This window comes from Lissotriton vulgaris, chromosome 1_1 (genome assembly GCF_964263255.1).
Source record: "Lissotriton vulgaris chromosome 1_1, aLisVul1.2, whole genome shotgun sequence".
Classification (NCBI taxonomy): Eukaryota; Metazoa; Chordata; class Amphibia; order Caudata; family Salamandridae; genus Lissotriton; species Lissotriton vulgaris.
The window spans coordinates 1,636,922,124-1,636,947,963 of NC_141685.1; the positions used below are offsets into that span (position 1 = coordinate 1,636,922,124).

Here is a 25,840-nt window from a genome sequence, read left to right on the forward strand (position 1 = left end):
CGTGCATTTGATGACTGTATCTGCTGAGCAGATCCGCCATCTGATTGTCCTTCCCTGGGAGGTGTTCTGCCATGAGGAAGATGTTCCTCTGAATGGCCCACTTCCACATGCTCTGAGCCAGGTGAGACAGCTGTGGTGAGTGGGTGCCTCCCTGCTTTTGGATGTAGTACATCGCGGTCATGTTGTCCGTCCGGACTAACACCACCTTGTTGCACAGATGTACAATGAAGGACTTGAGTGCCATGAAGATCGCCATCAGTTCTAGATAGTTGATGTGCATCTTCTGCTGCTGCGTCGTCCATAGTCCCTGCACCGTGTGAGTGAGCAGATGAGCTCCCCATCCCTGGAGAGATGCGTCCGTTGTCAGGATAACCTGTGGCACTGGCTCCTGGAACAGTCGGCCCTTGCAAAGGTTGTGTGGAGTCCACCAATGCAGAGAGTTGTATGCCCGACTGGTAACCAACACTAGGTCTGTTAATTGTCCCTGAGCCTGTGTCCACTGATTTGCTAAGCACTCCTGGAGCGGGCGCATATGCAACCGTGCGTGAGGGACTATGAAGATGCAGGAGGCCATCATGCCTATCAACTGCATGAACACTCTTGCTGGAAGTGAGTGTCCCGGTCTGAACTTCTGGATTAAAGACTGTATGCCGTCTATCCTGACCTGGTTTGGTTGCGCCTTGGCCGTCAGGGTATTGATTGTCGCACCCAGAAACTGCCGGACGTGTGCCGGCTGAAGGTGTGACTTTGGGTAATTCAACGAGAAACCCAGGTCGTGAAGGAGGTGAATGGTAGTCGACATGTCCGCGGCGCACTGCTGTTCCGACCTGGCTTGAACGAGCCAGTCGTCGAGGTAGGGGTAGACATGGATGTTCTGCCTCCTGAGGTGCGCTGCTACTGTCGCCAGACACTTGGTAAACACCCTTGGGGCAGTTGTGACTCCGAAGGGTAGGACTTTGAACTGATAATGCGTGCCCTGGATAGTGAACCTGAGGTACTTTCTGTGGGACGGATGTAGCGGGATGTGGAAATAAGCATCCTTGAGATCTAAGGTTGCTAAGAAGTCTCCTTTGTTTAACATAGGAAGGATCTGTTGCAGTGTAAGCATGTGGAAATGCTCTGACAGTATGTACAGATTGAGGGGACGGAGATCCAGAATTGGTCTGAGAGATCCGTCCTTCTTTGGAATGAGGAAGTACAGGGAATAAACCCCTGTTCCTTCCTCCCCCACTGGCACGAGCTCGATTGCCCCTTTTTGCAGCATCACCAACACTTCCTGCTGCAATAAGTGCAAGTGCTCTGCGGACATAGGTCTTTGCCTTGGTGGAATGTTGGGTGGAGTGGACTTTAACTCTAGACAATAACCGTACTGGATAAGCTGTCGCACCCACCTGTCTGTGGTGATGTTGATCCAGACGGGCAGGAACTGCTGTATTCTCCCCCCGACAGGTGTTAAATGGTCGGGGGGCAGTGACAGAGAGTCACTGGTTGCTTGGGGCAGAGGAGCGTGAATTGTTGCCTCCTTTGCCACGTCCTTTGTTGCGGTTTCCCCTGTAGCCCCTCTTGTTTTGTTTGGGGTACGAGGACTGTGCTCCACCTCTAGGGAACTGTGACTGTTGACCCAACTGTCCCCTGGTGACTCCACGGGCACCTGAGCGACGAAAATTATTGCCACGAAACTGCTGTGATTGTAGGGCCCCCATAGATTTAGCAGTTTCAGTGTCTTTTTTAATTTTTTCCAGGGTGGTGTCAACATCTGGACCAAACAGTCTATCCGGATTGACTGGTTGATTAAGTATGGTTGTTTGAATGTCAGGTTTGAACCCCGATATGCGGAGCCAAGCCTGTCTTCTGAGCATGACACTGGTGTTAATGGCCCTAGCGGCTGTGTCCGCGGCATCAAGTGCACACTTTATGGCCGCGTTGGAGATCAGTTGTCCTTCTTGTATATCATTTTGGTGCCCTCTTGAAACTGCGGAGGCAGGTGTTCCACAATCTGCTCTAGTGTGTCGTAATGTGATCTATCATAACGTGCCAGTAGTGCCTGTGTATTTGCAATACGCCAGAAATTGGCAGCCTGTGCAGCCACTCTTTTGCCTCCTGCCTCTAGCACTTTGGACTCCTTATCCGGGGGAGGAGCTTCACCCGTTGTTTGGGAGTTGGCCCTCTTGCGTGCGTTTGCTACCACCAGGGAGTCAAGCGGCAACTGTCCTCGAATGTATGCAGGGTCTGCAGGCGCTGGTCTGTCCTTTTTTTCAATACGTGGGTTGACCACCCTCGCCCTGGTAGGCTCTTTAAAGATGTCCGCAGCATGCTTGAGGACCCCTTTGAGCATAGGCAGGGTCTTTACAGTTCTTTCCGAAACTGAAAAGGTGTCGAACAGAAAGTCTTCCTCAACTGGGTCAGCATGCATGTCCACATCATGATTAGCAGCTGCCCTCTCAATGAGTGCATGAAAACCTGCAGAATCCTCTGTAGGGGATGCACGTGTACTGAAAGTCTGTGGGTCTTGTCCCACATCTTGGGTGCCTTGGTCCCCCATGACATAATAAGAATCTGGCTGTGCATCAGGTTCATTTACTGGGAACGTGTATTGTTCATCTTCGCCATAGCCCTCACTCTCCGAGTGGTCTGGAGACGGTGTTGGGCTCCTTCCCAGAGGAGGCTGGATAGGTTCCATGAGGCCTGAGGCGTCCTGTGGAAACTTCTTCTTCTTTAGGGGGATGACATAGGATTCCACCGGCTGCGAAGTGATCTTCCTTTTGTAAAGGGTTAACTTCCCCGTGTCCGCGTCTATGAAACACTCCGAATCCTCTTCTGGGTCGAGCACTTGACCCGAAGATGCCCCTGCCGTAGAAGATTCCGACTTCTTTGGCGTCGATTTCGATGAAAAGGCCTTCGGCGCCACTTTTGGCGGTAGAAGGAAGAGGAGTTTACTTGCGGGCTTGACCGGGACGTCTGCCGCCTTCTGCGTCGATGGCGTTGGCGTCGACGAAGAGAAAGCCTTCTCCCTAATTCTTTGCAGTGAAGCAGCCACGAGAGATGCGTCGGTGACCGATGTCTTTGGCACCGACGAGGTGGCTTTGCCTTCGGATGCGACGCTCCGTTGGTCTTTTGGAGGGATGGACGGCGCCGACCCCGAGTCCTTGGAGCGATGCGCAGATGCCCCCGTTGGAGCCGGGGCTGTGTCTGTTGCCTTGGCTGGCTTTGCCTGCGCCGGCGCGCTTGTCTTGTGCGTGCCACCCTTCTTGGAGGATTTCTCCTCCGGCGCCGATTTTGACCCTGTGGAATCGCCGTGTTTCTTCGGCTTCTGCGAACCGGAGGTCGACGGAGTCGATGAGGGCGCCGGTTTATTTGTTTTTGCCGTTGCGACCGCCATCTTAGGGACGATTGAGTCCTTTACTTTCGGTTTCGGGTCGGCTATTTTAGGTGCAGTTGAGACCGTTGCTTTCAGTTTCGGTTTCGAAACCCTCGGCGCAGCAAGTATGTCCGTGGCCGGGCCAGCAGGCGGGGCCGTGGCTTGCGCTACAGGGTCTTGGGTAAGGCCGACAGGCGATCCCGCGACCCTCTCCAGATGTCCGCCAACTTCGGGGCATAGCTCGTCCCCTGAGCTATCTTCCGCGGCCCCATAAACCATATCGTCGTCCCCTACCTCGTCGACGTATTCAAGGCCTTGACCCACGACTCCGTCGTCGTCATATTCCGGATCAGCCTCGACCTCCGTCTCAGGCGGGGAGATTTGAAGATGATGGCTCTGGTCCTCCTCTTCTTGGTCGTCGAAGATGTTCTCTGGATCCGGGGCCGCCTGTTTGGCCACAAGGCGCACCGCGCGCCGAATCGTGAGAGTTTTCTTCGACCTGAAACTCGCACAGGCCCTGCAACTTCCTTCGTCATGGTCTGGCGAAAGGCATTTATTACAGACCGGGTGCACGTCTATATGTGGGTATTTGGACCCACAGAGCGGACAGAGCTTAAACGGGCTCCGCTCCATGTTGGGAACTTAGTGTCGAGTCGCGATGAGAAGGCCTCGATGTCCGAAGAGTAGTAAAAACTCCGCTGATTCCGGCTCCGAGAGACGGAAGAACTCGAGACCGTACGCAAACAATACCGACGTAAAGAACCCAAAGCCTTTTGGCCGTTAAATTAGATGTTTATTCGGTTCCGACGGAGAGACGTCGAGACCGCATCCGAACCCAATGGCGGAAAAAAACAATCTGGGGATGGAGCCGATGCCCATGCGCACTGTAGTCCAGGGGAGGAGCCACCCATCTCAGGATACTTCGAAGACTCTTCCAGGACAACAATGTGCGATCATCCGGACCCAACACTAGGTGGCGATCTAATGCTAAGATATGAATTTAGCAGCCCACATGCCTCGAACATATATACATGCATGCTTAGCGAACACTGCTCGCAAAGGAAAATCTTTGACCTGTGATTGGGTGCATCGGCACCAATGGGAACATCAGAAACACTAGTTAAAGTCCCAAATTACAACAACATGGTTTTAGAACACGGAGCTGGCAATGAATAAGGCACACGCCGAAACGCGTCTGCCAGGTGTTTTAACCCTACCTGTCAAGATGGTGGCGAAATAAATCTCCTGACCCCTCCAAAACGCATGTGTCGGTCCCGTTTCTTGTCAAGAGGCGGGAGTGGTGGTGGATATGTGTGCAGCAGTCGACGCTGCAGAACCGGCACGCCTCTCGATCTGGTGCTCCGCTTCAAGTCGGCATCCTGGTGGTGTATGTGTTGGAAGCGCAATAAGCGGCGCCCCCTCGCCCAAGACGCTGTTCCTGGTTCGAGGAGAGAGCGGCAGCTTGCTGCCGAGTTGGATAGAGTCGGGAGACGATTTTGCAACCATGGTCCCTGAGGCGGTGGATGAGCAGACTCACGAGCCAGCAACAGCTGGGGTATTACTATATGCACGAACGGATCACTGTATCGAAGTTCGCGAGGTGAAGCTGTGACCAGGCTTTGTGGGACTCTTACTGACTTACTGGGACTTCATGCACCAGCATGCTTAGCGAACACTGCTCGCAAAGGAAAATCTTTGGCCTGTGATTGGGTGCATCGGCACCAATGGGAACATCAGAAACACTAGTTAAAGTCCCAAACTACAACAACATGGTTTTAGAACACGGAGCTGGCAATGAATAAGGCACACGCCGAAATGCGTCTGCCAGGTGTTTTAACCCTACCTGTCAAGATGGTGGCGAAATAAATCTCCTGACCCCTCCAAAACGCATGTGTCGGTCCCGTTTCTTGTCAAGAGGCGGGAGTGGTGGTGGATATATATATATACATATATATATACATACATACATATATATACATACATATATATATATACACATATATACATACATATATATATATACACATATATACATACATATATATATATACATATATACATACATACATATATATATATATATACACATATATACATACATATATATATATACATATATACATATACATATATATATATACATATATACATATACATATATATATATACACATATACATATATATATACACATATATACATATACATATATATATATATACACATATATACATATATATATATATATACATATATACATATACTTATTTTATTTTATTTATTTATTTTAGCTGTTTTGTATCGCGCTCATATACTACCAGAGTATACATATATATATATACATACATATACATATATATATATACATATATATATATATCTCTCTCTCTCTCTCAAGGTGATGGATTGCCCGATGTGGAAGGCCGTGACTCCCTTGGGCAGGAAAGAAGGCCTTGTCCGCAACACAACCTTGTCCGGACGGACTGAAAGGAAAGGAGGTTTACAGGATAGAGCCTGGAGCTCACTCACTCTCTTGGCAGACGTGATGGCTACCAGGAAGGCAGTTTTCAAAGTAAGAAGGCGGAGAGGACAGTTGTGAAGTGGCTCAAAGAGAGCGCACATCAGAAAAGTAAGAACCAAGTTCAAGTCCTACTGAGGCATCACAAAGGGCACAGGAGGGAACGTATGCGTGATGCCTTTCAAGAATCGATTAATAGGGGACTTGAACAAAGAAGGTTGATCAGGCAGCCTCAAAAGGCTGAAAGAGCAGAAAGGTAGCCCTTGATAGTGCCCAGAGCAGAGCCCTGCTGGGCAAGAGAAAGAAGGAAGAGAAGAACCTCAGAAAGAGGGGCAGAGAGAGGATCCACAGCCTTTGCTGTGCACCATGCCACAAATCTGTTCCACCTGCAGGCGTATGCCGACTTTGTGGAGGGACGCCTGGCTGCCAGAATCACAGTACAGACTTCAGGAGGCAAGTCAAATGGCCTCAACTGTCGCCGCTCAATCTCAAAGCATGGAAGTGGAGACTGGACAGGTTCGGGTGGGGGACCGTCCCCTGCTGCTGCGACAAAAGGTCCTCCTGAAGAGGCAGACGAACCGGGGGATCGACTGACATACTGAGTAGCTCAGGATACCAGTACCTTTGTGCCTAGTCCGGAGCCACAAAGATGACTTATGCACCGCCGCGCCTGATCTTCTTCAGCACTCTGGGCAGAAGTGGTATAGGCGGAAAGGCGTACAACAGACCGCAACTCCACTCGCGACGAAAAGCGTCCCTGAGCAAGTGCCACGTTCTCTTCGGTGGCGAATAGATCTAACCAAGGCTCTACCCACTGCAGAAAGAGACCTTGTGCCACGTCCGAGTTCAGATGCTATTCGTGATCCATCATGCACCAGCGGCTGAGTTCGTCCGCCCTGGCGTTCAGAGAACCTGCCAGGTGTTGAACCACCAGGGTCACGCCCTGATGTTCCAGCCATTGCCAGAGGCGCAGAGCCTCCTGGCAGAGGGTCCACGACCCCACCCCGCCCTGTTTGTTGCAGTACCACATGGCGGTGGTGTTGTCCGTGAACACCTGCACTACAGTCCCCCGGACAGAGGGGAGGAATGCCTTCAGTGCTAGACGAATCGCCCTCAGCTCCAAAAGGTTGATATGGAGCCGGGACTCCGCCGGAGACCAGAGGCTTCTGATCTCCGCCTCTCCCATGTGGCCTCCCCAGCCATGGAGGGACGCGTCCATCACAACTACGTGCTCCGGTTGGGGAAGGGAGAGGGATCTGCCGCTGACCCAACCTGTCCGTGAGCCACCACTGCAGCTGTCTCGCAGTGCCCTCCGAGATCAGGACATGGTCGGACAGGTTGCCCTGATGCTGGGCCCACAGAAACTTCAGGTCCCACTGCAGAGCCCGCATCCGCCAACCGGCGTGATGCACCAGAAGGATGCAGGAAGCCATCAGCCCCAGAAGCCGCAGCGTCAACCTGACCGAAACTCGGGATAAAGGCTGAAAGATTGGAATCAGAGCCTGTAGATCCCGAAACCGCTGTTCAGGTGGGTAAACCCGAAACTGCGCCGAGTCGAGAACCGCTCCGATGAAAAGGAGCTTCTGAGAAGGGCACAGGTACGACTTTGGCACATTGATGGAGAACCCCAGCTGGTGCAAGAGGTCTGCCGTCGTCTGGAGGTGGCTCACTACTGTCTTGGGCGAGCCCACCTTCAACAACCAGTCGTCGAGGTAAGGGAAGACTGAAACCCCTAACCTGCGCAGATGAGCTGAGACCACCGCCATCACCTTCGTGAGCACCCGTGGGGCGCTAGTAAGGCCGAAGGGGAGCACAGTAAACTGAAAGTGCTCGTGGCCTACCGTGAACCGCAGGTAACGCCGGTGGGCCGGCAGGACGGGGATGTGAAAATAAGCGTCCTGCAAGTCCAACGCTACCATCCAGTCTCCCGGGTCCAGGGCAGCTAAGACCTGAGCCAGAGTCAGCATCTTGAACTTCTCCTTCCGGAGGAAGCCGTTGACGTTCCTTAGGTCCAAGGTAAGGCGTAGGCCCCCCTTTGCCCTTCTTGGGTACCAGAAAGTAGTGGGAGTAGCAACCACGTCCTACTTCTGGAACAGGAACGCGCTCGATGGCCCCCTTGGCCAAGAGGGCCGAAACTTCCTCCTGCAGAAGCCGCAAATGATCCCCAGATACGCTGTGGTGTTGCGGTGGCATGGCTTAAGGGATCGTCTCGAAGGGGAGGGAGTAGCCCCTTCTGACGATCTGCAGCACCCACCTGTCCGAAGTGACAGTGCGGCAGTGAGAGTAGTGATGGCGAACCCTGCCCCCCACTGGCGTCACATGGGCCGAAAATCGCGGACTAGGAGGGTTTAGAGGCGGATGCTGCGGGGGAGGGTGTGGACTTGCCTCGCCGTTGTCCCCGACCGGCTCCACAGCGATTTCCACGGCCACCACTGCCCTGGATGTTAGCCTGCGGCGTGTGGCTGGCAGCACGTGTGGGGGCCCCCTTCCTTGGCCACGAAAGGAGCGAAAGGCACCCGTTTGCTGGCGCGGGCCCGAAAGGCCCAGGACTTGGCCGTAGCCCTGGAGTCCTTAAAGCGCTTAAGTGCATGGTCTGCCTTGTCGCCAAAAAGGTGACGGCCATTAAACGGCATGTCCATCAATGTGTTTTGGACATCGGCCGAAAAGTTGGCGGACCTCAACCAGGCGTGGCGTCTAATCGCCACCGTCGTTGCCATCGCTCTACCTGGTGAGTCGGTGGTATCCAGCCCACACCGGAAAGAATATCTTGCTGCATCCCGGCCCTCCACAAGGGCTTGGCAGAGTTTTGCCCGTACCTCCAACGGACACTCTGGCAGCAATTCCGCGAATGTATACCACAGAGAGTGGGTGTAGCGGCCCAAGAGGCATGCGGTGTTGGAAGACAGCAGTCCCAGACTAAGGGAATAGAAGACCTTTTTACCGAACATCTCGTACCTCTTGGATTCCCTGTCCGGCGGAGCAGAAGGGAATGCGGTCTGTGAAGTGGATTTGACGCCTCTTTGACTTCTTGTGTTTCTTACCTGACGACGACTTCGATCCGGAGGAGTGGTGCCGACTCTCGTAGCTGCGGTGGCTCCGAGCCCGCGACCTGTCCCTCGACCTCCCGTGGGACCAGGACCTCTCGCGGCACGGGACTGACTGCCGGAGTTCGAGTCGCCTGCGGGACCGCTCCCGCCTGGCTTTCGAAGAGAGGGCCCGGCAGTCGGAGCAGGCCTTGTCGTCGTGGTCGACGCCTAGACAAGTTAGACAAAGGTGATGAGGATCCGTGACCGACATCGTGCGGTCGCAATCCTCGCAGTGTTTAAATCCAGGCATCCCTATGGCACCGATTGGAGTCGTACGACTTCGAAAACATTATCAAAATGATCCAAAAAGTTTGTCAAAAAGTGACTAGAAGTACTTCTTTTTCCAGATCTGAGCTTGCTGGTGCGGAAAAAAGAAGAACTGACGTCAGCACGCGGAGGCGGCATCTAAGTACTCAGACGAGGTCATCACGGCGCCCATTACGCCGACGACGGACACGGAGCCGCAGACGATGCCTACCGACGCGCAGGGGTACTGCTACGCAAAGATCTCCGGATCCAGTCTGACGCCTGGGAATATTCTAATGTAAGGAATCTATCACTAACGTGTCTCTTTCAGATATATATTTACATTACAATAAACTCAGATATAGAAGAGTGGACAATGGGGAGGAGGGTAGGTCAGTGAGGAATCCACCGGCAGATACTGTATCTACCAGAAAAAGCGTTACCGAAGGTAAGTAACTTGTTCTTCTGATAGATACATCTGCCAGTGGATTCCTCACCTTGTGAATAGAGTCCCACAGCAGTCCCCACTCCCGGAGGAGGGTGTCCACTCTCCTACACCAGAAAATCCAGGAGGATAGAGCGCGCAAAGTGGCCGTCCCTCCTCACCTCTTTATCCAAGCAGTAATGCTTCGCAGAAGTGTGGAGGGAGGCCCAAGTCGCGGCTCTGCTAATATCCTCAACAGGTACACCTCTGAAAAGAGCAGATGTTGAAGACTTTGCTCTAGTAGAATGAGCCCTTCTACCCTCTGGAGGTTCCTTACCCGCCAGGGAGTAGCAGATCTTGATGCAAAGTATGATCCATCTAGAGAGCGTGCGCTTGTGCACCGCCTTCCCCTTCTTGCAGCCAGCAAATCCAACAAACAGCTGGTCATCCAACCTGAACTCTCTTGTCCTGTCCAGGTAAAAGCTCACCGCCCTCTTAGGGTCCAAGCGGTGAAGTCTCTCCTCCTCCTTGGAAGGGTGAGGGGGAGGATAAAAGGTAGGAAGGGTAACGGACTGCCCCAGATGGAAAGGAGTTACCACCTTAGGCAGAAAAGCAGCCCTGGTCCTAAGAACCATTCGATCAGCATGAATGGACAAAAATGGGGGCTTAGAACTAAGATCTTGAAGCTCACTTACCCTCCTTGCCGAGGTAATTGCTACCAGAAAAATAGTCTTAAAAGACATAAGTCTCAAGGGACACTTGTGTAAAGGTTCAAAAGGCGAACCCATCAAGAATGTAAGAACAAGGTTCAAGTCCCACTGAGGCACAATAAAAGGTCTAGGAGGAAATTTATTGGCAAGGCCCTTAATGAAACGCAATACAATAGGAGATTTAAACAAAGAGGGCTGGTCTGGCAGACAAAGGAAAGCCAATAAGGCCGATAAATAACCCTTGATAGTTGCCACCGCAAAACCTTGCTGGGCCAAGGAAAGTGCAAATTAAGTATATTGGCAAAACAAGCACTTAAAGGGTCTACGGATTTCTCCCCACACCAAGTAACAAATTTAGACCATCTATAGGAATATATGGTCTTAGAGGAGTCACGCCTGGCCGATATGACATCCACCACATCGTGTGGGAGAGAAAAGCAATTCAGGTTGCCCTGCTCAATCTCCAGGCATGAAGGTGTAAGGTTTGGAGGTGGGGGTGTAGAACCTGCCCCTCCATCTGGGGGAGGAGATATGCCCTGCGAGGGAGACGGAGCGGAGGGCACGAGGAGAGGTGGAGAAGATCTGTGGACCACACCCTTCTTGGCCAATCCGGGGCGATCAATATAACTTGGGCCCGGTCTCGGCGAATCTTCCTCAGAACTCAAGGAATCAAGGGTATGGGAGGAAACGCGTAAAGGAGTTGCGAGTCCCAACTCAACTGAAACGCATCCCCCAGTGCTCCTTGCATTGGATACTGGAGACTGCAGAATGACGGGCAGTGAGCGTTCTCGTGAGTGGCAAACCGGTCCACCTGAGGCATCCCCCGCATCTGAAAGACATAACGAGCTACCTCTGGATGGAGCCTCCACTCGTGGTCGGCAAGGAACCGCCGACTGAGACTGTCTGCACGTACGTTCAGAACCCCGGCCAGATAATTTGCCATCAGACAAATCTGATGGTCCTGAACCCAGGACCAGAGACGCAGAGCCTCCCTGCTGAGACACTGCAACCCCACTCCTCTCTGCTTGTTGATATACCACATTGTGCTCGTGTTGTCTGTCAGGACTTGAATCGACTGACCGCGAAGGGAAGGGAGGAAGGCCTTGAGCGCTAAACATATGGCCCGCAACTCTAGAAGGTTTGTGAAAAGTTGGCCTGATATATGATGCTCACTAGTTCTAGTGATCACCTTGTATCAGTCCAAACAACCCTTATGGTGATTGGTTGTAAGTCAACCTTATAGACCAGCTATCCTAATGGTAGCATGGACAAAGCAGTCTTAGGCTAAACTCTTTTGGCATGTGAAGCCAGCTGTTTTACCACATATAACCCCTTGAATACCAAATGAAAGGACACCACACAGGTAGTTATGAAAATAAACAAGATATTTATTAACTAACAAACACCTCTGAACTCTTTATGAGATCAGAGGGCTAAGCACATGACAAGACTCTTAGGAAAAATACCTTAAGTTGCACAAGTTACAATGTTGCCCTAGGGGCGCAACAAACCATATACTAAGTAAATGGTATAAGGAAGTCGATTAAGGAAATGGAGCTGTCCAGAGGCTGTAGGATCGCTGGGACTACACTATCCTAACTTTAGGTAAGTAATAGGAGGCCCACGGAACGCGTGTGCAGAGTGTGAACTCACACGCAAGATGCGTAATAACGTCTATGGACAGTACAGTTCAAGAAAAAGGTGAGTACGGACAATCCTGACTAGATAGGACTAAAACTACTGTGGAACTGGACACTAGGAGAGTCAATCTACCATTGAGCACCGAAATGCTCTTGTTACCTCACCCACGGGTGTCGGGTTTCTGCGTTGAAGTCTATGGAGCCTGAAAGAAAAGATGCTGCAGGCGACCAGGAGGAAGATGTCCGGTGCGACCCAAGGGTGGATTGAGGAAGACGAGGACCTGAAAGCAGAGGGGACAATGTTCACTGTCACTAGCCAGTGACTGGAGTGGAACCAGGAAGGAACCAGAGGCTGTCGTCGCGATCAGGTGAAGAGTGGATGCTTGACACTGCAGCCACGTGGACCAGGTGGTGTCTTCAACTACCAGGATGGAGGCACGAGCTGTCCCACGCAGGCTCTCGCTGTCGGTGGTGTCGGATCCGGATTTGGAGTCCACAGGCCTTGGCAAAGGCAACCCACGCGCTGAGTGGAAAAGACGTCTGGGGCGGACCAGGAGGGTCCGGGATGCCTCTTTTTTGGAAGGAAGCAAGGGCCAGTCTGGACCAACCAGATCAGCAGTGATGATGTCGTGGATCGTCTAGGAGGCCACTAGCCAGCCGGCAATTGACCAGACAACGCGTCTAGCAGCAAACAAGCAGAAGGGCCCCACGCAGATCTCGTGGATGCTGGGGGGCTGGTCTTCGGTGCAGGAGCTGCTCGGGGCTGGGACTTCAGTCCCCAAAGCACTTAGTCGAGGTTACCTCAGAAGTCGTGCTGGAAGCGAAGTGCAGTTTCTCCAAGATGGCCGGTCCCACGTGTCTCGTCGCACCCACGGATCTCAGCTGTGCTGCAGATGTAGGTAGAGGTCGGAGAGGTCTGGGAATCCGGGTCTCGTAGGGCTCTGAAGTCTGGATCCTCGAGGGAAGACGACAAAGTGAAGCCCCTGGACGCGGATGGTGCCTGCTTGTGCAGGGTGGACACTCCTTGCCCACAAGGGAGATTTCTTCAGTCTTCTGTGTAGAAAGTCGAAGTCCAGAGTTTCTTCTTGTAGAGTTTCAGTTCAGGATTAATCTGATTTGGAATGGGACCAGCTCCTACCTTTATCCTGCTAAAGGGGGCTGTACTATCACTAGGTCCCTCCTATGGGTGGGATCAGGAAGGGGGGTGGTTACACCCCCTATCCTTTGTCTGGTGTCGCGCCAGAGCTGGGGCTGGAGTGCCCCAGCAACTGGTTTGAACCGGTGTATGCACAGGGCACCTTGTGTGCCCCAGGAATGTCTCATTCCTTTCAGCCTGGTCCTACCTAATACACAAAATACAGTCTGGGGTGGTGCTAGAACCTCCCAAGGCAGGAAACCCTTTGTCCAAGCCTCCCTCGCTGGAAGGACACCCAGCAGCAGGAGGTCAGACTTGTGTCTGTGGTGGCAGCATCCATTTTGTGATGCTGAGGCTCGAGTTAACTTTAACCGGGGTTCACAGTTAGGTACATGTCGTGTCCCTCTAGAAGGGTGGAATGCTACCCCCATCGCCAGAATTGGCGAGGGGGTAGTATTCCAATTCGTATGACACCTTACTCAACATGTTTTGATAACGCTATGCCAAAGTTAGCAATAACCGCAAGGTTATAATGCACTTAAGAGTATATGGTATAGCGTTATCATGGAAACAGCTAAAGGACTTGGTTCAGAAAGCTGCAGACAGGCTCAGCTCATGCTAGAGCACCATCTCACATAATTCCAAGCACTCTGCCTCCAGGATTGTTAAGGCCTGCCATAGGAGTGACTTATAGGAGAATATGTGTCTATTTTAGGTTTAGATATAGGTATACTATATCTAAAGCAAAGGGTGATTACATCACCTTGCCCCAGCTGATTGATCAGCCAGTTGTGTCGGATTTGGATGGCCAGCCAGGGTGGCATAATACATGCTGCAGCCCCTGGGTGCACCTATGCCCTGGGTTCCTAAGGTACACTGTACAGGGGCTGATAAGGTGACTCAGTATCCAATTAGATATGTACCTAGACTACATGGAACCCATTTTACAGAGAGAGCAGTGGGCCTGGGGTCCTGAAAAGCAGGACCCCAGGTAAACTAAGTCGAAAAACCAGCTAAACACCAGGCAAAAAGTTGGGGGTAACCATAGTCAGATATCCATCTTCCTACAGCATGGACAAAGCAGTCTTAGGCTAAACTCTTGGCATGTGAAGCCAGCTGTTTTACCACATATAACCCCTTGAATACCAGATGAAAGGACACCACACAAGTTGTTATGAAAATAAACAATATATTTATTACTAACAAACACCTCTGAACTCTTTATGAGATCAGAGGGCTAAGCACATAACAATACTCTTCAGAAACATACAATAAGTCGCACAAATTACAATGGGGCCTTAGGGGCACGGCAAACCATATACTAAGTAAATGGTATAAGTAGAACAATAGAAGAAATGAAGATGCCCAGAGACTGTAGAATCGCTGGGGCTACACTACCCTAACCTTAGGTAAGGAGCAGGAGGCCCACGGGACGCGTGTGCAGTGTTAGAACACACACGCGGGTTCCAATGCAAAGTCAGGGGGCACGAACAAATTACGAAAAAGGTAAGAAAAGACAGTTCCGACTGGTTGAGACTGAAACTACAGGATACCTGGACACTAGGAGAGTCAATCTACCTATGAGCACCAAAAGAACAAGTTACTTACCTTCGGTAACGCTTTTTCTGGTAGATACAATATCTGCCTGTGGATTCCTCACCTTGTGAATATCCCCCTTGCGTCAGCAACATTCGGAAATTCTGTAGCTTTGTAGCTTCGCGCCGACGTGGACGTCACAGAGACACGGCTCCGCTCGCGACTCCGCTGACGTCACCGACGCCTACAATAGGCCCACGCCGGCGTGATGACATCAGTTCCGCCCTTTTTTCCGTGCCTTCGAGGCACACGGACGGACCGATGACAGTAGTAAAGTACACAATATACACAGTATAGAAATCAAAGTAACACACACAGTGTGAAGTAAATGCAATAAAACATTTTACAATAAAACAACTCATTAGAGATACTCTGGCAAAGAAGAGTGGACAACGGGGAGGCGGGTGGGTCAGTGAGGAATCCACAGGCAGATATTGTATCTACCAGAAAAAGCGTTACCGAAGGTAAGTAACTTGTTCTTCTGATAGATACATCTGCCGTGTGGATTCCTCACCTTGTGAATAGAGTCCCACAGCAGTCCCCACTCCCGGAGGAGGGTGTCCACTCTCCTATACCAGAAAATCCTGGATAACAGCAGTCGCAAAATGACCATCCCTTCTCACTTCGGTATCCAAGCAGTAGTGCTTCGCGAAAGTGTGGAGGGAAGACCAAGTTGCCGCTCTACAAATATCCTCTACAGGCACACCTCTAGCCAATGCAGAGGTGAAGATTTAGCTCTAGTTGAATGAGCCCTAATACCCTCTGGTGGTTCCTTACCGGCCAAAGAGTAGCAGATCTTAATGCAGAGGACGATCCATCTCGACAAAGTCCTCTTATGGACCGCTCTTCCTTTCTTGCAGCCAGCAAAGCCAATAAAGAGCTGGTCGTCCATGCGACAGTCTCTAGTTCTGTCCAAATAAAAAGACACCGCCCTCTTGGGGTCCAGACGGTGCAACCTCTCCTCCTACTTGGAAGGGAGAGGGGGAGGATAAAAGGAAGGGAGGGTGACTGATGACCCAGGTGGAAAGAAGACACCACCTTCGGCAGAAAAGCAGCCCTGGTCCTTAGAACCATTCGATCAGCATGAATGGACAGGAATGGGGGCTTGGAACTAAGAGCTTGAAGCTCACTTACCCTCCTTGCCGAAGTTATCGCAACGAGGAAAACAGTTTTGAAAGTCAGGAGCCTCATGGTACATTTATGAAGAGGCTCAAAAGGAGCACCCATTAAAAATGTCAGAACTAGATTCAAATCCCACTGAGGCACAATAAAAGGGACAGGAGGGAACTTATTAACGAGGCCCTTCAAAAATCTCAAAACTATAGGAGACTTAAAAAGAGAAGGCTGGTCAGGCAAACAAATAAACGCTGACAGCGCTGACAGATAACCCTTCACTGTGGCAACAGCAAGACCCTGCTGTGCCAGAGAAAGGGCAAACTGGAGAACATCAGATAAATGGGCCCTCAAAGGGTCTATGGACTTCTCCCTGCACCAAATAACAAACTTAGACCACCTATAAGAATAGATGGACTTAGTGGAGTCACGCCTGGCTGACAAAATGACATCCACCACATCGTGATGGAGAGAAAAAGAAATCAGGTTGCCCCGTTCAATCTCCAGGCATGAAGGTGTAAGGTCTGGAGGTGGGGGTGTAGAACCTGCCCCACCCACTGAGAGAGGAGATCTGCCCTGTGAGGGAGACGGAGCGGCGGGTGAGAGGAGAGGTGGAGAAGGTCTGAGTACCACACCCTTCTTGGCCAATCCGGAGCAATCAATATGACTCGGGCCCGGTCTTGGCGAACTTTCCTCAGAACCCGAGGAATCAAGGGTATGGGAGGAAACGCGTAAAGGAGTTGCGAGCTCCAACTCAACTGAAACGCATCCCCCAAGGCTCCCTGCATCGGAAACTGGAGGCTGCAGAATGATAGGCAGTGAGCATTCTCGTGAGTGGCGAACAGGTCCACCTGAGGAGTCCCCCACATCCGAAAGATGTCGTGAACTACCTCTGGATGGAGCCTCCACTCGTGATCGGCAAAGTACTGCCGACTGAGACTGTCTGCACGAACGTTCCGAACTCCGGCCAGATGATTTGCCATCAGACAAATCTGATGGTCCTGAACCCAGGACCAGAGACGCAGAGCCTCTCTGCAGAGACACTGCGACCCTACTCCTCCCTGTTTGTTGATGTACCACATCGCGGTCGTGTTGTCCGTTAGGACTTGGACCGACTGACCGCGAAGGGAAGGGAGGAAGGCCTTGAGCGCCAGACGTATCGCCCGCAATTCCAGAAGGTTGATGTGAAGCAACCTTTCCTCTGGAGACCAAAGACCTTTGACCTCCAGGTCCCCCAGATGAGCACCCCACCCGAGGGTGGACGCGTCCGATACCACTGTGGCAACCGAAGGAGGAATCTGAAAAGGCTTTCCTTGCGACAGATTGCCTTCCACATTCCACCAAGACAGATCCGCTGCAGTTTCTCTGGAGATCTTCACTGACTCCCTGAGATCTCCGCTGTGTTGATACCACTGCCTGCGGAGGCACCACTGGAGTGCCCTCATGTGCCAGCGTGCATGGTTGACCAACAGGATGCATGAAGCCTTCAGACCGAGCAGGCGAAGGACCTTCAGGACTGGAACAACCGCTCCAGGGAAAAACAAAGGAATCATCTCCTGAATGTCGCGAATCCTTTGAGGGGGAGGGAATGCACGACATACAGTAGTGTCCAGTACCGCACCTATGAACAGGTTGCGCTGGGAGGGCACCAGGTGAGATTTGGGTACATTTATCGAAAAACCCAACCTGTGCAACAACTGAGTTGTCACTTGCAGATGATGGAGCACCTTCTCCGACGACTCCGCTTTGATCAGCCAGTCGTCTAGATACGGAAACACATGTATCCCCGACCTTCTGAGATGAGCTGCCACCACCGCCATCACCTTGGTGAAGACTCGAGGAGCAGTAGTAAGACCAAACGGAAGAACCACAAACTGGTAGTGTTGTGACCCCACCGTAAAACGGAGATACTTTCTGTGCGACTTCAGGATGGGAATATGAAAATACACATCCTGCAAGTCGATTGACACCATCCAGTCCTCTTCCAGCAGCGCTTGAAGAACCTGTGCAAGAGTGAGCATCTTGAACTTTTCCTGTTTCAGGTAAAGGTTCAAGATCCTGAGATCCAGGATAGGTCGAAGCCTGCCATCTTTCTTGGGGATCAGGAAATACCGGGAGTAGCACCCCTGACCCCTTTCCTGCTCTGGAACCACCTCTATCGCACCTTTTTTGAAAAGAGCCAGGTCTTCTTCCTGCAGGCGAAGCAGGTGGTCCTCCGAACAATAACCCTGGCAAGGAGGGTAATTGGGAGGGAATTCCCGGAAAGGAAGTGCATACCCATTCCCTACAAGATTGAGAACCCAAAGATCCGATGTAATTAATTCCTAATCTTGTAGGAAATGAGTAAGCCGACCCCCCACTGGGTCCACATGATCCGGAATGGCGGATCTAGGGCTGCTTTGCTATATGACTGGGGGTTGGGAAGGAGAGGAGGAGGAGGAGGAGGAGGAGGAGGAGGAGGATTGACAACCTCTAGGGCGGGATCTTTGTCTGCCCCTGTACGACTTGTACAGCGTATTTTGTTGCTGCTGAGGCTGTTGCTGGGAAGGTCTGAAAGAGCGAAAGGAAGATCTTCCGAACCCCCTGAAGCGTTTACCAGTAGTTCCTCTGGACTGAAGACCCAAGGACTTTGCAGTGGCCCTACTGTCCTTAAAACGTTCCAAGGCAGCATCAGCCTTCTTGCCAAACAATCCTGAGCCATCAAAAGGTAAGTCCAACAATGCAGACTGGACGTCCGCAGAGAACTCTGATGACTTAAGCCAGGCGGCCCTCCTGGTGGCCACAGATGAACCCATAACCCTTGCCACCGAATCAGCAGTGTCCAGGCCACTCTGAATCACCTGTCTCGCAGCAGCTTGAGTGTCTGAAATCACCTCCTGAAAATCCTTCCGGTCATCTTCAGGAATTTTCGGAACTAGCTGCTTGACAGAATCCATCAAGGCATGGATATATCTACCCATCAGGCACGTTGCATTGGTTGATTTTAATGCCATACTGGCTGATGAGAAGACCTTCCTGGCACCCTGATCTTGCTTCCTGGATTCCTTGTCCCCAGGAACCTGTGGGAAAGCTCCAGCAGACTTCTTAGCGCAAGCAGCCTGCACCACCAAACTCTCAGGCAAGGGATGAATAGATAAAAATGCCGGGTCCTCAGGTGCCACTCTGTATCTCCTTGCAACTGATCTCGAAACTGCAGGAGCAGACAAAGGCTTCTTCCACACCTCATAGATGGGCTCAGTCAAGGCCTCGTTGAAGGGTAACACAGGCTCAACCACGGACGAGGGAGAATGAAGAACCTCAGTCAAGATGTTAGGCTTATAGTCAGCAGTAGGAAGAGTAATGTTCAAAAGGCTCGCTGCTTTTTTAATAACAGTGTGATAAGGCACCACATCCTTTGAAAGCACATTAGAAACTGAAGCCAACTCCCATTCAGGTGACAGTTCAAGCCCACTGGCCTCACACAAATCCTCAAAAGGATCCTCAGAATCCCGTAACTCTCCTTCTTCAGTATCCGAATACTGATACCTATCTTCTTCCAGGAGTCTCTGAGCCCTTCTCCGAGACCTTTCCTTCACAATCAAAGCCAACGGGTTCGGAATCGACTCCGACGGCGCCGGAGCCGGCGTCGAACTCGACGTCGGACGAGGCTTCTCAGCTCGAGGTCGGACAGAATCTTGCCTCGGAGTCGTAGGCAACGGCGTCGATGTGACCGGCGTCGGCGTCGAGCGCTTCGGCGTCAACAACACCAGAGGTGCCGGTAAATGCCAATGCGGTGGTATAGCCGGCATAAAAGGCATGAAGGGCACAGGGGCGTAAGCTTGGGGAACACCCAAGTTGAAAGCCATAGGACCCGTGGGACCAACAGGTGCACCAGACGGGAACATTGCCCTAGAATAGACACCAAACATGGCGTTCGGGAACTGAGATGGGTCCTGACCTGGAGCTGGAAACTCAGGATAAGAATCTCTGGGTCGTTCCTGAGGAGGCGGAGTCGAGACGATGTCGACCTCTTCAACAAGCCCTGGAACCGGGGTCGACGAACCCGCAGGCACCGGAACTTCGACTTCACCAGCCCCCTGCTCCTCACCTTCATCCTCCTGACCAGAAGGATTGGATGGAACCGGAGAATGGACCTGCTCCTGTGATTCGGGCGAACCTGGTTGTGAAGCCTCACCCACAGAGACATGCTCCGACTCCGAAACCACCAACTCCTTACTCAGGAGCTTAACCTGGGACTTCGGTCTCGAACCAGAGTCCTTTCCGGAGCGATGACGTGACTCGTGGCTCCTCTTCTTGTGCTTCTTCCTCGAAGACTTCGACGCGTGAGCTGAAGACGACTCCGAGCGTGACCTCGATCGAGACCTAGACCTCGACCTCGAACGACGAGTTCGAGACTTCGAAGATTTCTTTTCCTTCTTACTCTTAAGCTTAGCCACAAGGAGTTTCGCCTCTCTCTCTCTCAGCGCCTTCGAAGTCATCTTCTTGCAGCAAGCACAGTCCTCGACATCATGGTCGGAGCTTAAACACCAGACACAGCAGTCATGTGGATCGGTGATGGACATAGTCTTGCCACATTCTCCGCAAGCCTTGAAACCAGTCTTCTTCGACGACATCCTGAAGAATATGATGTTACACAGAATAACAGGTAAATAGTAACAAAGTTACTGGAAAGCTACAGCACGATCCCTGAAAACTGTTAGCGTCGACGACGCGGAAAAAAGGGAACTGATGTCATCACGCCGGCGTGGGCCTATTGTAGGCGTCGGTGACGTCAGCGGAGTCGCGAGCGGAGCCGTGTCTCTGTGACGTCCGCGTCCACGTCGGCGCGAAGCTCCAAAAAGAATTTCCGAATGTTGCTGACGCAAGGGGGATATTCACAAGGTGAGGAATCCACACGGCAGATGTATCTATCAGAATGCTCTCGTTACCTCACCCACGGGCTGCAGGTGCATAGGTGTGAAAGTGTGTCGGGTTTCCGCGTCGAAGTCAATGGAGCCTTGGATAAAGATGCTGCCGGCGACCAGGAGGAAGATGTCCGGAGTGATCCAAGGGTGGATCGTGAAAGATGGAGACCTGAAAGCAGAGGGGAAAATGTTCACAGTCACTAGCCAGTGACCGGAGTGGAACCAGGAAGGAACCAGGTGATGTTGTCGCGATCAGGTGAAGAGTGGACGCGTGACTCTGCAGCCACGTGGACCAGGAGGTGTCTTGGACGACCAGGATGGAGGCACGAGCTGTCCCACGCAGGCTCTCGCTGTAGGCGGTGTCTGTTCCGGAATCTGAGTCAATAGGCCTTGGCAAAGGCAACCCACGCGGTGAGTGAAGATGGCGTCTGGTGCGGACCAGGCGGGTCCGGGGTGCTTGTCTTGTGGAAGGAAGCAAGGGCCAGTCTGGAGCAACCAGACCAGCGTTGTAGATTTCAAGGTTCGTCATCTAGGAGGCCACTAGCCAGCCGGCAAGTGACCGGACAACGCGTCGAGCAGCAATCAAGCAAAAGAGCCCCACGCAGATCTCGTGGATGCCGGAGGGCTGGTCTTCTGTGCAGGAGCTGCTCGGGGCTGGGGCTTCTCAATCCCCAAAGCACTTACTCGAGGATGCCTCTGAAGTTGTGCTGGAAGCAAAGTGCTGTTTCTCCAAGATGGCCGGTCCCACTTGTCTCGTCGCACCCACGGATCTCAGCTGTGCTGCAGATGTGAGTTGAGGTCAGAGAGGTCTGGAAGTCCGGGTCGGATGGACGACAAAGTGAACCGCTAGGACGCTTGATGGTGCCTGCGGATGCAGGGTGGTCACTCCTTGCCCACAAGGGAGATTTTCTTCAGTCTTATGAGGAGCAGAACGTCGAAGTCCAGAGTTTCTTTTTTGTAGTTTCAATTCAGGATAATCTAATTTGGAATGGGACCAGCTCCTACCTTTATCCTGCTAAAAGGGGCTGTACTGTGACTAGGTCCCTCCCATGGGTGGGACCAGGAAGGGCGGTGGTTACACCCCCTATCCTTTGTCCGGTTTCGCGCCAGAGCTGGGGCTGGAGTGCCCCAGCAACTGGTTTGAACCGGGGTATGCACAGGGACACCTTGTGTGCCCCAGGCATGTCTCATTCCTTTCAGCCCTACCTATCTGGATACACAAAGTCCTGTCTGGGGTGGTGCTAGCACCTCCCCAGGCAGGAAACCCTTTGTCTAGGCCTCCATTGCTGGAAGGACTCCCAGCAGCAGGAGGTCAGACGTGTGTCTGTGGCAGCAGCATCCATTTTGTGATGCTGAGGCTCAGGTTAACTTTAAGGGTTCTAGTTACTTACATGTCGTGTCCCTCTGGATACACAAAGTCCTGTCTGGGGTGGTACTAGCACCTCCCCAGGCAGGAAACCCTTTGTCTAGGCCTCCGTTGCTGGAAGGACTCCCAGCAGCAGGAGGTCAGACGTGTGTCTGTGGCAGCAGCATCCATGTTGTGATGCTGAGGCTCAGGTTAACTTTAAGGGTTCTAGTTACTTACATGTCGTGTCCCTCTAAAAGGGTGGAATGCTACCCCCGTCGCCAGAACTGGCGAGGGGGTAGTATTCCAATTCGTATGACCCCTTACTCGACATGTTTTGATAATGCTATGCCAAAGTTAGCAATAACCGCGAGGATTATAATGCACTTAAGAGTATATGGTATAGCGTTATCATGGAACAGCTATAAGGACATGGTTCTGAAAGCTGCAGACAGGCTCCGCTCATGCTAGAGCACCATCTCACATAATTCCAAGCACTCTGCTTTCAGGATTGGCCTGCCATAGGAGTGACTTATAGGAGTATATGTGTCCATTTTAGGGTTAGATATAGGTATACTATATCTACAGCAAAGGGTGATTACACCACCTTGCCCCAGCTGTGTTACCAGCCAGTTGTGTCTGTTTAGATGGCCAGCCAGGGGTGGCATAATACATGCTGCAGCCCCTGGTAGGCCTTGGGTGCACGTATGCCCTGGGTACCTATGGTACACTGTACAAGGACTTACACGAGTGACCCAATACCAATTGGTAAATGCACCTAAAGTACATGGATGTTAATTTAGAGAGAGAACAGCTAGGCTGTGGGTCTGATTAGCAGCCCCACAGCCAGGGAAAGTCGTAAACCAGTGAAGCAAAAAGAAAAATCTGGGGTGACCATAGGATGGCAGAACCTACTCTCCTACAGTGAGGAATCCACTGGCAGATGTATCTATCAGAATGGCAAAGCGACTGGCAGTTTCGAGACATTGTTTATCTGCCCATAAAGTAGAGAATATGTTTAACAGGAAGCAAAGTAATTTTTACAGTCCCAGTGTAACACACTTGAAATTTGCAGGATGGCCCCTGAGTTTATGCAATATTATCACAGAACTGCATGGACAAATCTGGAAAAATCTTACCTTGTTGCTAAACGGAACAGGTCGTCCACTGTGTCAGGATGATTCCGCAAACCATTTTGTTGCTCTAACAGCTGAAATGTTGGTATACACAGTGCCTTAGATAAAAAACAGACAGTGAGGATTTAGCAACAATAACATTTATACTTTCATATCATCCTAATCGTAAAACTGCATCAATACATTGTGCCTCATAACACACTTCTATTTCCAAGAGCTGTGCAATATATAATTTCCTACTCCATTTAATGGTACTCAAACCTCTGCATTTAGTAGGCGTGAGAAAAAATTCGGGCAAACATTTTAAAGTTAAATTCTGCCCCTTTTTGAGTTTGCGTACAGAGCGAAAGTGGGGCCAGAATGTACTCATGTAAATTTGGGGCATTAAGCTGCTTACATCAGGAGTAGTACTACAAAAGTACTACAAAAAGCTAAATGCCAAATAACTTCACCCACACTACAATTTCAGCCGTAAGGGACAGAAATGCCAAAATTCTTTATACCCCAACCAAAATAAATAAATAATTAGCAGCTGTCTTTGTTGGGGCTGGGGGCCGTAGCACAGGATTCTTCTACAGCTGCATTTGAAATGCAGCTGGGAAGCAGCGCAGGGGGCTTTTTTCATGAAAGAAACCAGTTACTTAACTGATAATTGTTTTGCAGCTTGAAGATAGATGGACATGCTTTTCCACAATTCCACTGTCTAGCGTTTGGGTGTTTTTTTTTTTTTAAATTTTAAAACCTTTATTTTCAAATAGTGCACACAGCTATTCAGCCTTACATCCCGGAGGCTAGGCAGCAATGCAAAAAGCAGTAAATCAGAGTGCAGGTAGCAAAGTATCAGAACGAATGAAGGTTACGTTTTTCAGTTTTTTATGGCAGAAGAAAAAAGGAAAAGGTACAGAAAGAGGCGCGGAAACGAGCGCTAAGAAAGAAGGCAGTTAAACCAATATGCAGCGAGGCCTAGTTGAGGAGTCAGCCAAGCACAATGACCACAATTATATTCAGAACAATATGGATACTAAGAACGGTGGGAGAAGGAAACACAGGATAATAGGGATATAAAACCGTCAGTTGGAGTCATGGGCTATGGGGTCAAGTGTTCTTCCTGTGGAACGGATTCCGGTGGTATGCAGATGTCACCCCTATACTCATTCCAAGCCCCCACAATTTCTGCCATTTTTTGGGTTTACCCCATGAAACATACACAGTCTTTTCCCGGAACATACACCAATCCATATTGGCCTTCCACTGTACCACCTTCGGGGCTGTAGTTGCTCCCCACATCTGTGCAATGTCCCGCTTCGCGACCATATTCCCAAGGGTCACCCACTGGGTCTGGGCAGTGTTATAGTCTGTTGGGCCCCAGATATTTAGGAGGCATCTTCGGGCCTCCGCGTGTACTTCTACCCCGGTCACCTCGCTCATGATCATGTGCACTCGCCTCCAGTAGGAAGCTAGCACGTTGCATTCCCAGATGATATGCATGAAGGTGGCGAGAGCACCACAACCACGCCTACAGAGGCCATCAGCCGAATGTCCCATATGTATAAGCCTGGGGCCAGTGACATAGACTCTATGCAGGATCTTTAGCTGCACCAATCGAAGACGGGAGGGGATAGCGACCTCCTTGGGGGATGACAGCACATTGCCAGTCCTCATCGTCGATCTCTATCCCGTCCCGCACCCACTGATCTCTCACCCCCAGGAGGAGATCCGTGCGGACATTGATCAGTTTCTTATATGTCAAAGAGATAGCGCTGTCCGGCATGTGGCCATCCAGTACTCTGTCTTCTAAGGGAGAACTGTCGGGAATCACCTCACCCTCCGGTCTAGCGGACAAAAGTGCGTGTCTCAGCTGAGCGTACCGAAAATATTCCGTTCCACCCAGCTGAAACTCCGTCTGTAGTTGGGCAAAAGACTTTACCTCCCCTCGCAACATCATGTCCTCCACCCTGGCGATCCCGATCATGTCCCACTTATCAAAGCCTTTAGTGTGCCACAGTTTACCCAGAACCTCAGAGTCATAAAGTGGAGTCACCATTGTAAGCCTGTCTTTCCACCCCTGCGCCTTTGTGATCGCTCTCCAGATGTGTACAGCAGTTTTCGTTGGCCCAGACATCCGTCTATCAAGAGATCTCGTATACAGCGCCCTATGATATTTCCCGCCATCCAGGAGCCACCGATCCATGGCATACCCTGGACTATCCACAGGGCCATATAGGCCATGGTTAATGGCCGCCAGCTGGGAGGCCCAGTAGTATCTTCGCACGTCGGGCAGCGCTATTCCCCCATCGTACCACGGGAGCGTGAGCTTCGTGATAGCAATACGGGGCCGACCATCCCAAAGTAGGGCACGTTGCAAGCTCTCGATTTCGCCAAAGTATCGGGCCGGGACCGGGTCCTGAGTGTTTTGCAGGGCATACAGGAATCTGGGCAAAGACATCATCTTGAATAACGCCGCGCGCCCAAGCAGGGAAAGAGGAAGTTTACGCCACCCCTCTACATCACGCCAGAGACGAAGAAGAGGGGGAAGCAGATTGTTCTCGTAGCGCGCTTTAGGGTCAGTGGAGATGTAAATCCCCAAGTATTTGAATCCCTGTCTCGCCACCTGTATGCCGCAGCCTCTC

General features: G+C 51.4%; 1 protein-coding gene across 2 annotated transcripts in view; it reads right to left on the minus strand.

The window, feature by feature from the left end:
* Positions 1-25,840, minus strand: part of TNPO3 (transportin 3) — a 1,270,791-nt gene that overhangs the window by 267,574 nt on the left and 977,377 nt on the right. For both annotated transcript variants that reach the window (XM_086918869.1, XM_086918868.1), the window contains exon 18: positions 23,214-23,308. In XM_086918869.1, coding sequence (XP_086774995.1) covers positions 23,214-23,308 — 95 coding nt within the window. The remainder of the gene's footprint in view (positions 1-23,213; positions 23,309-25,840) is intronic.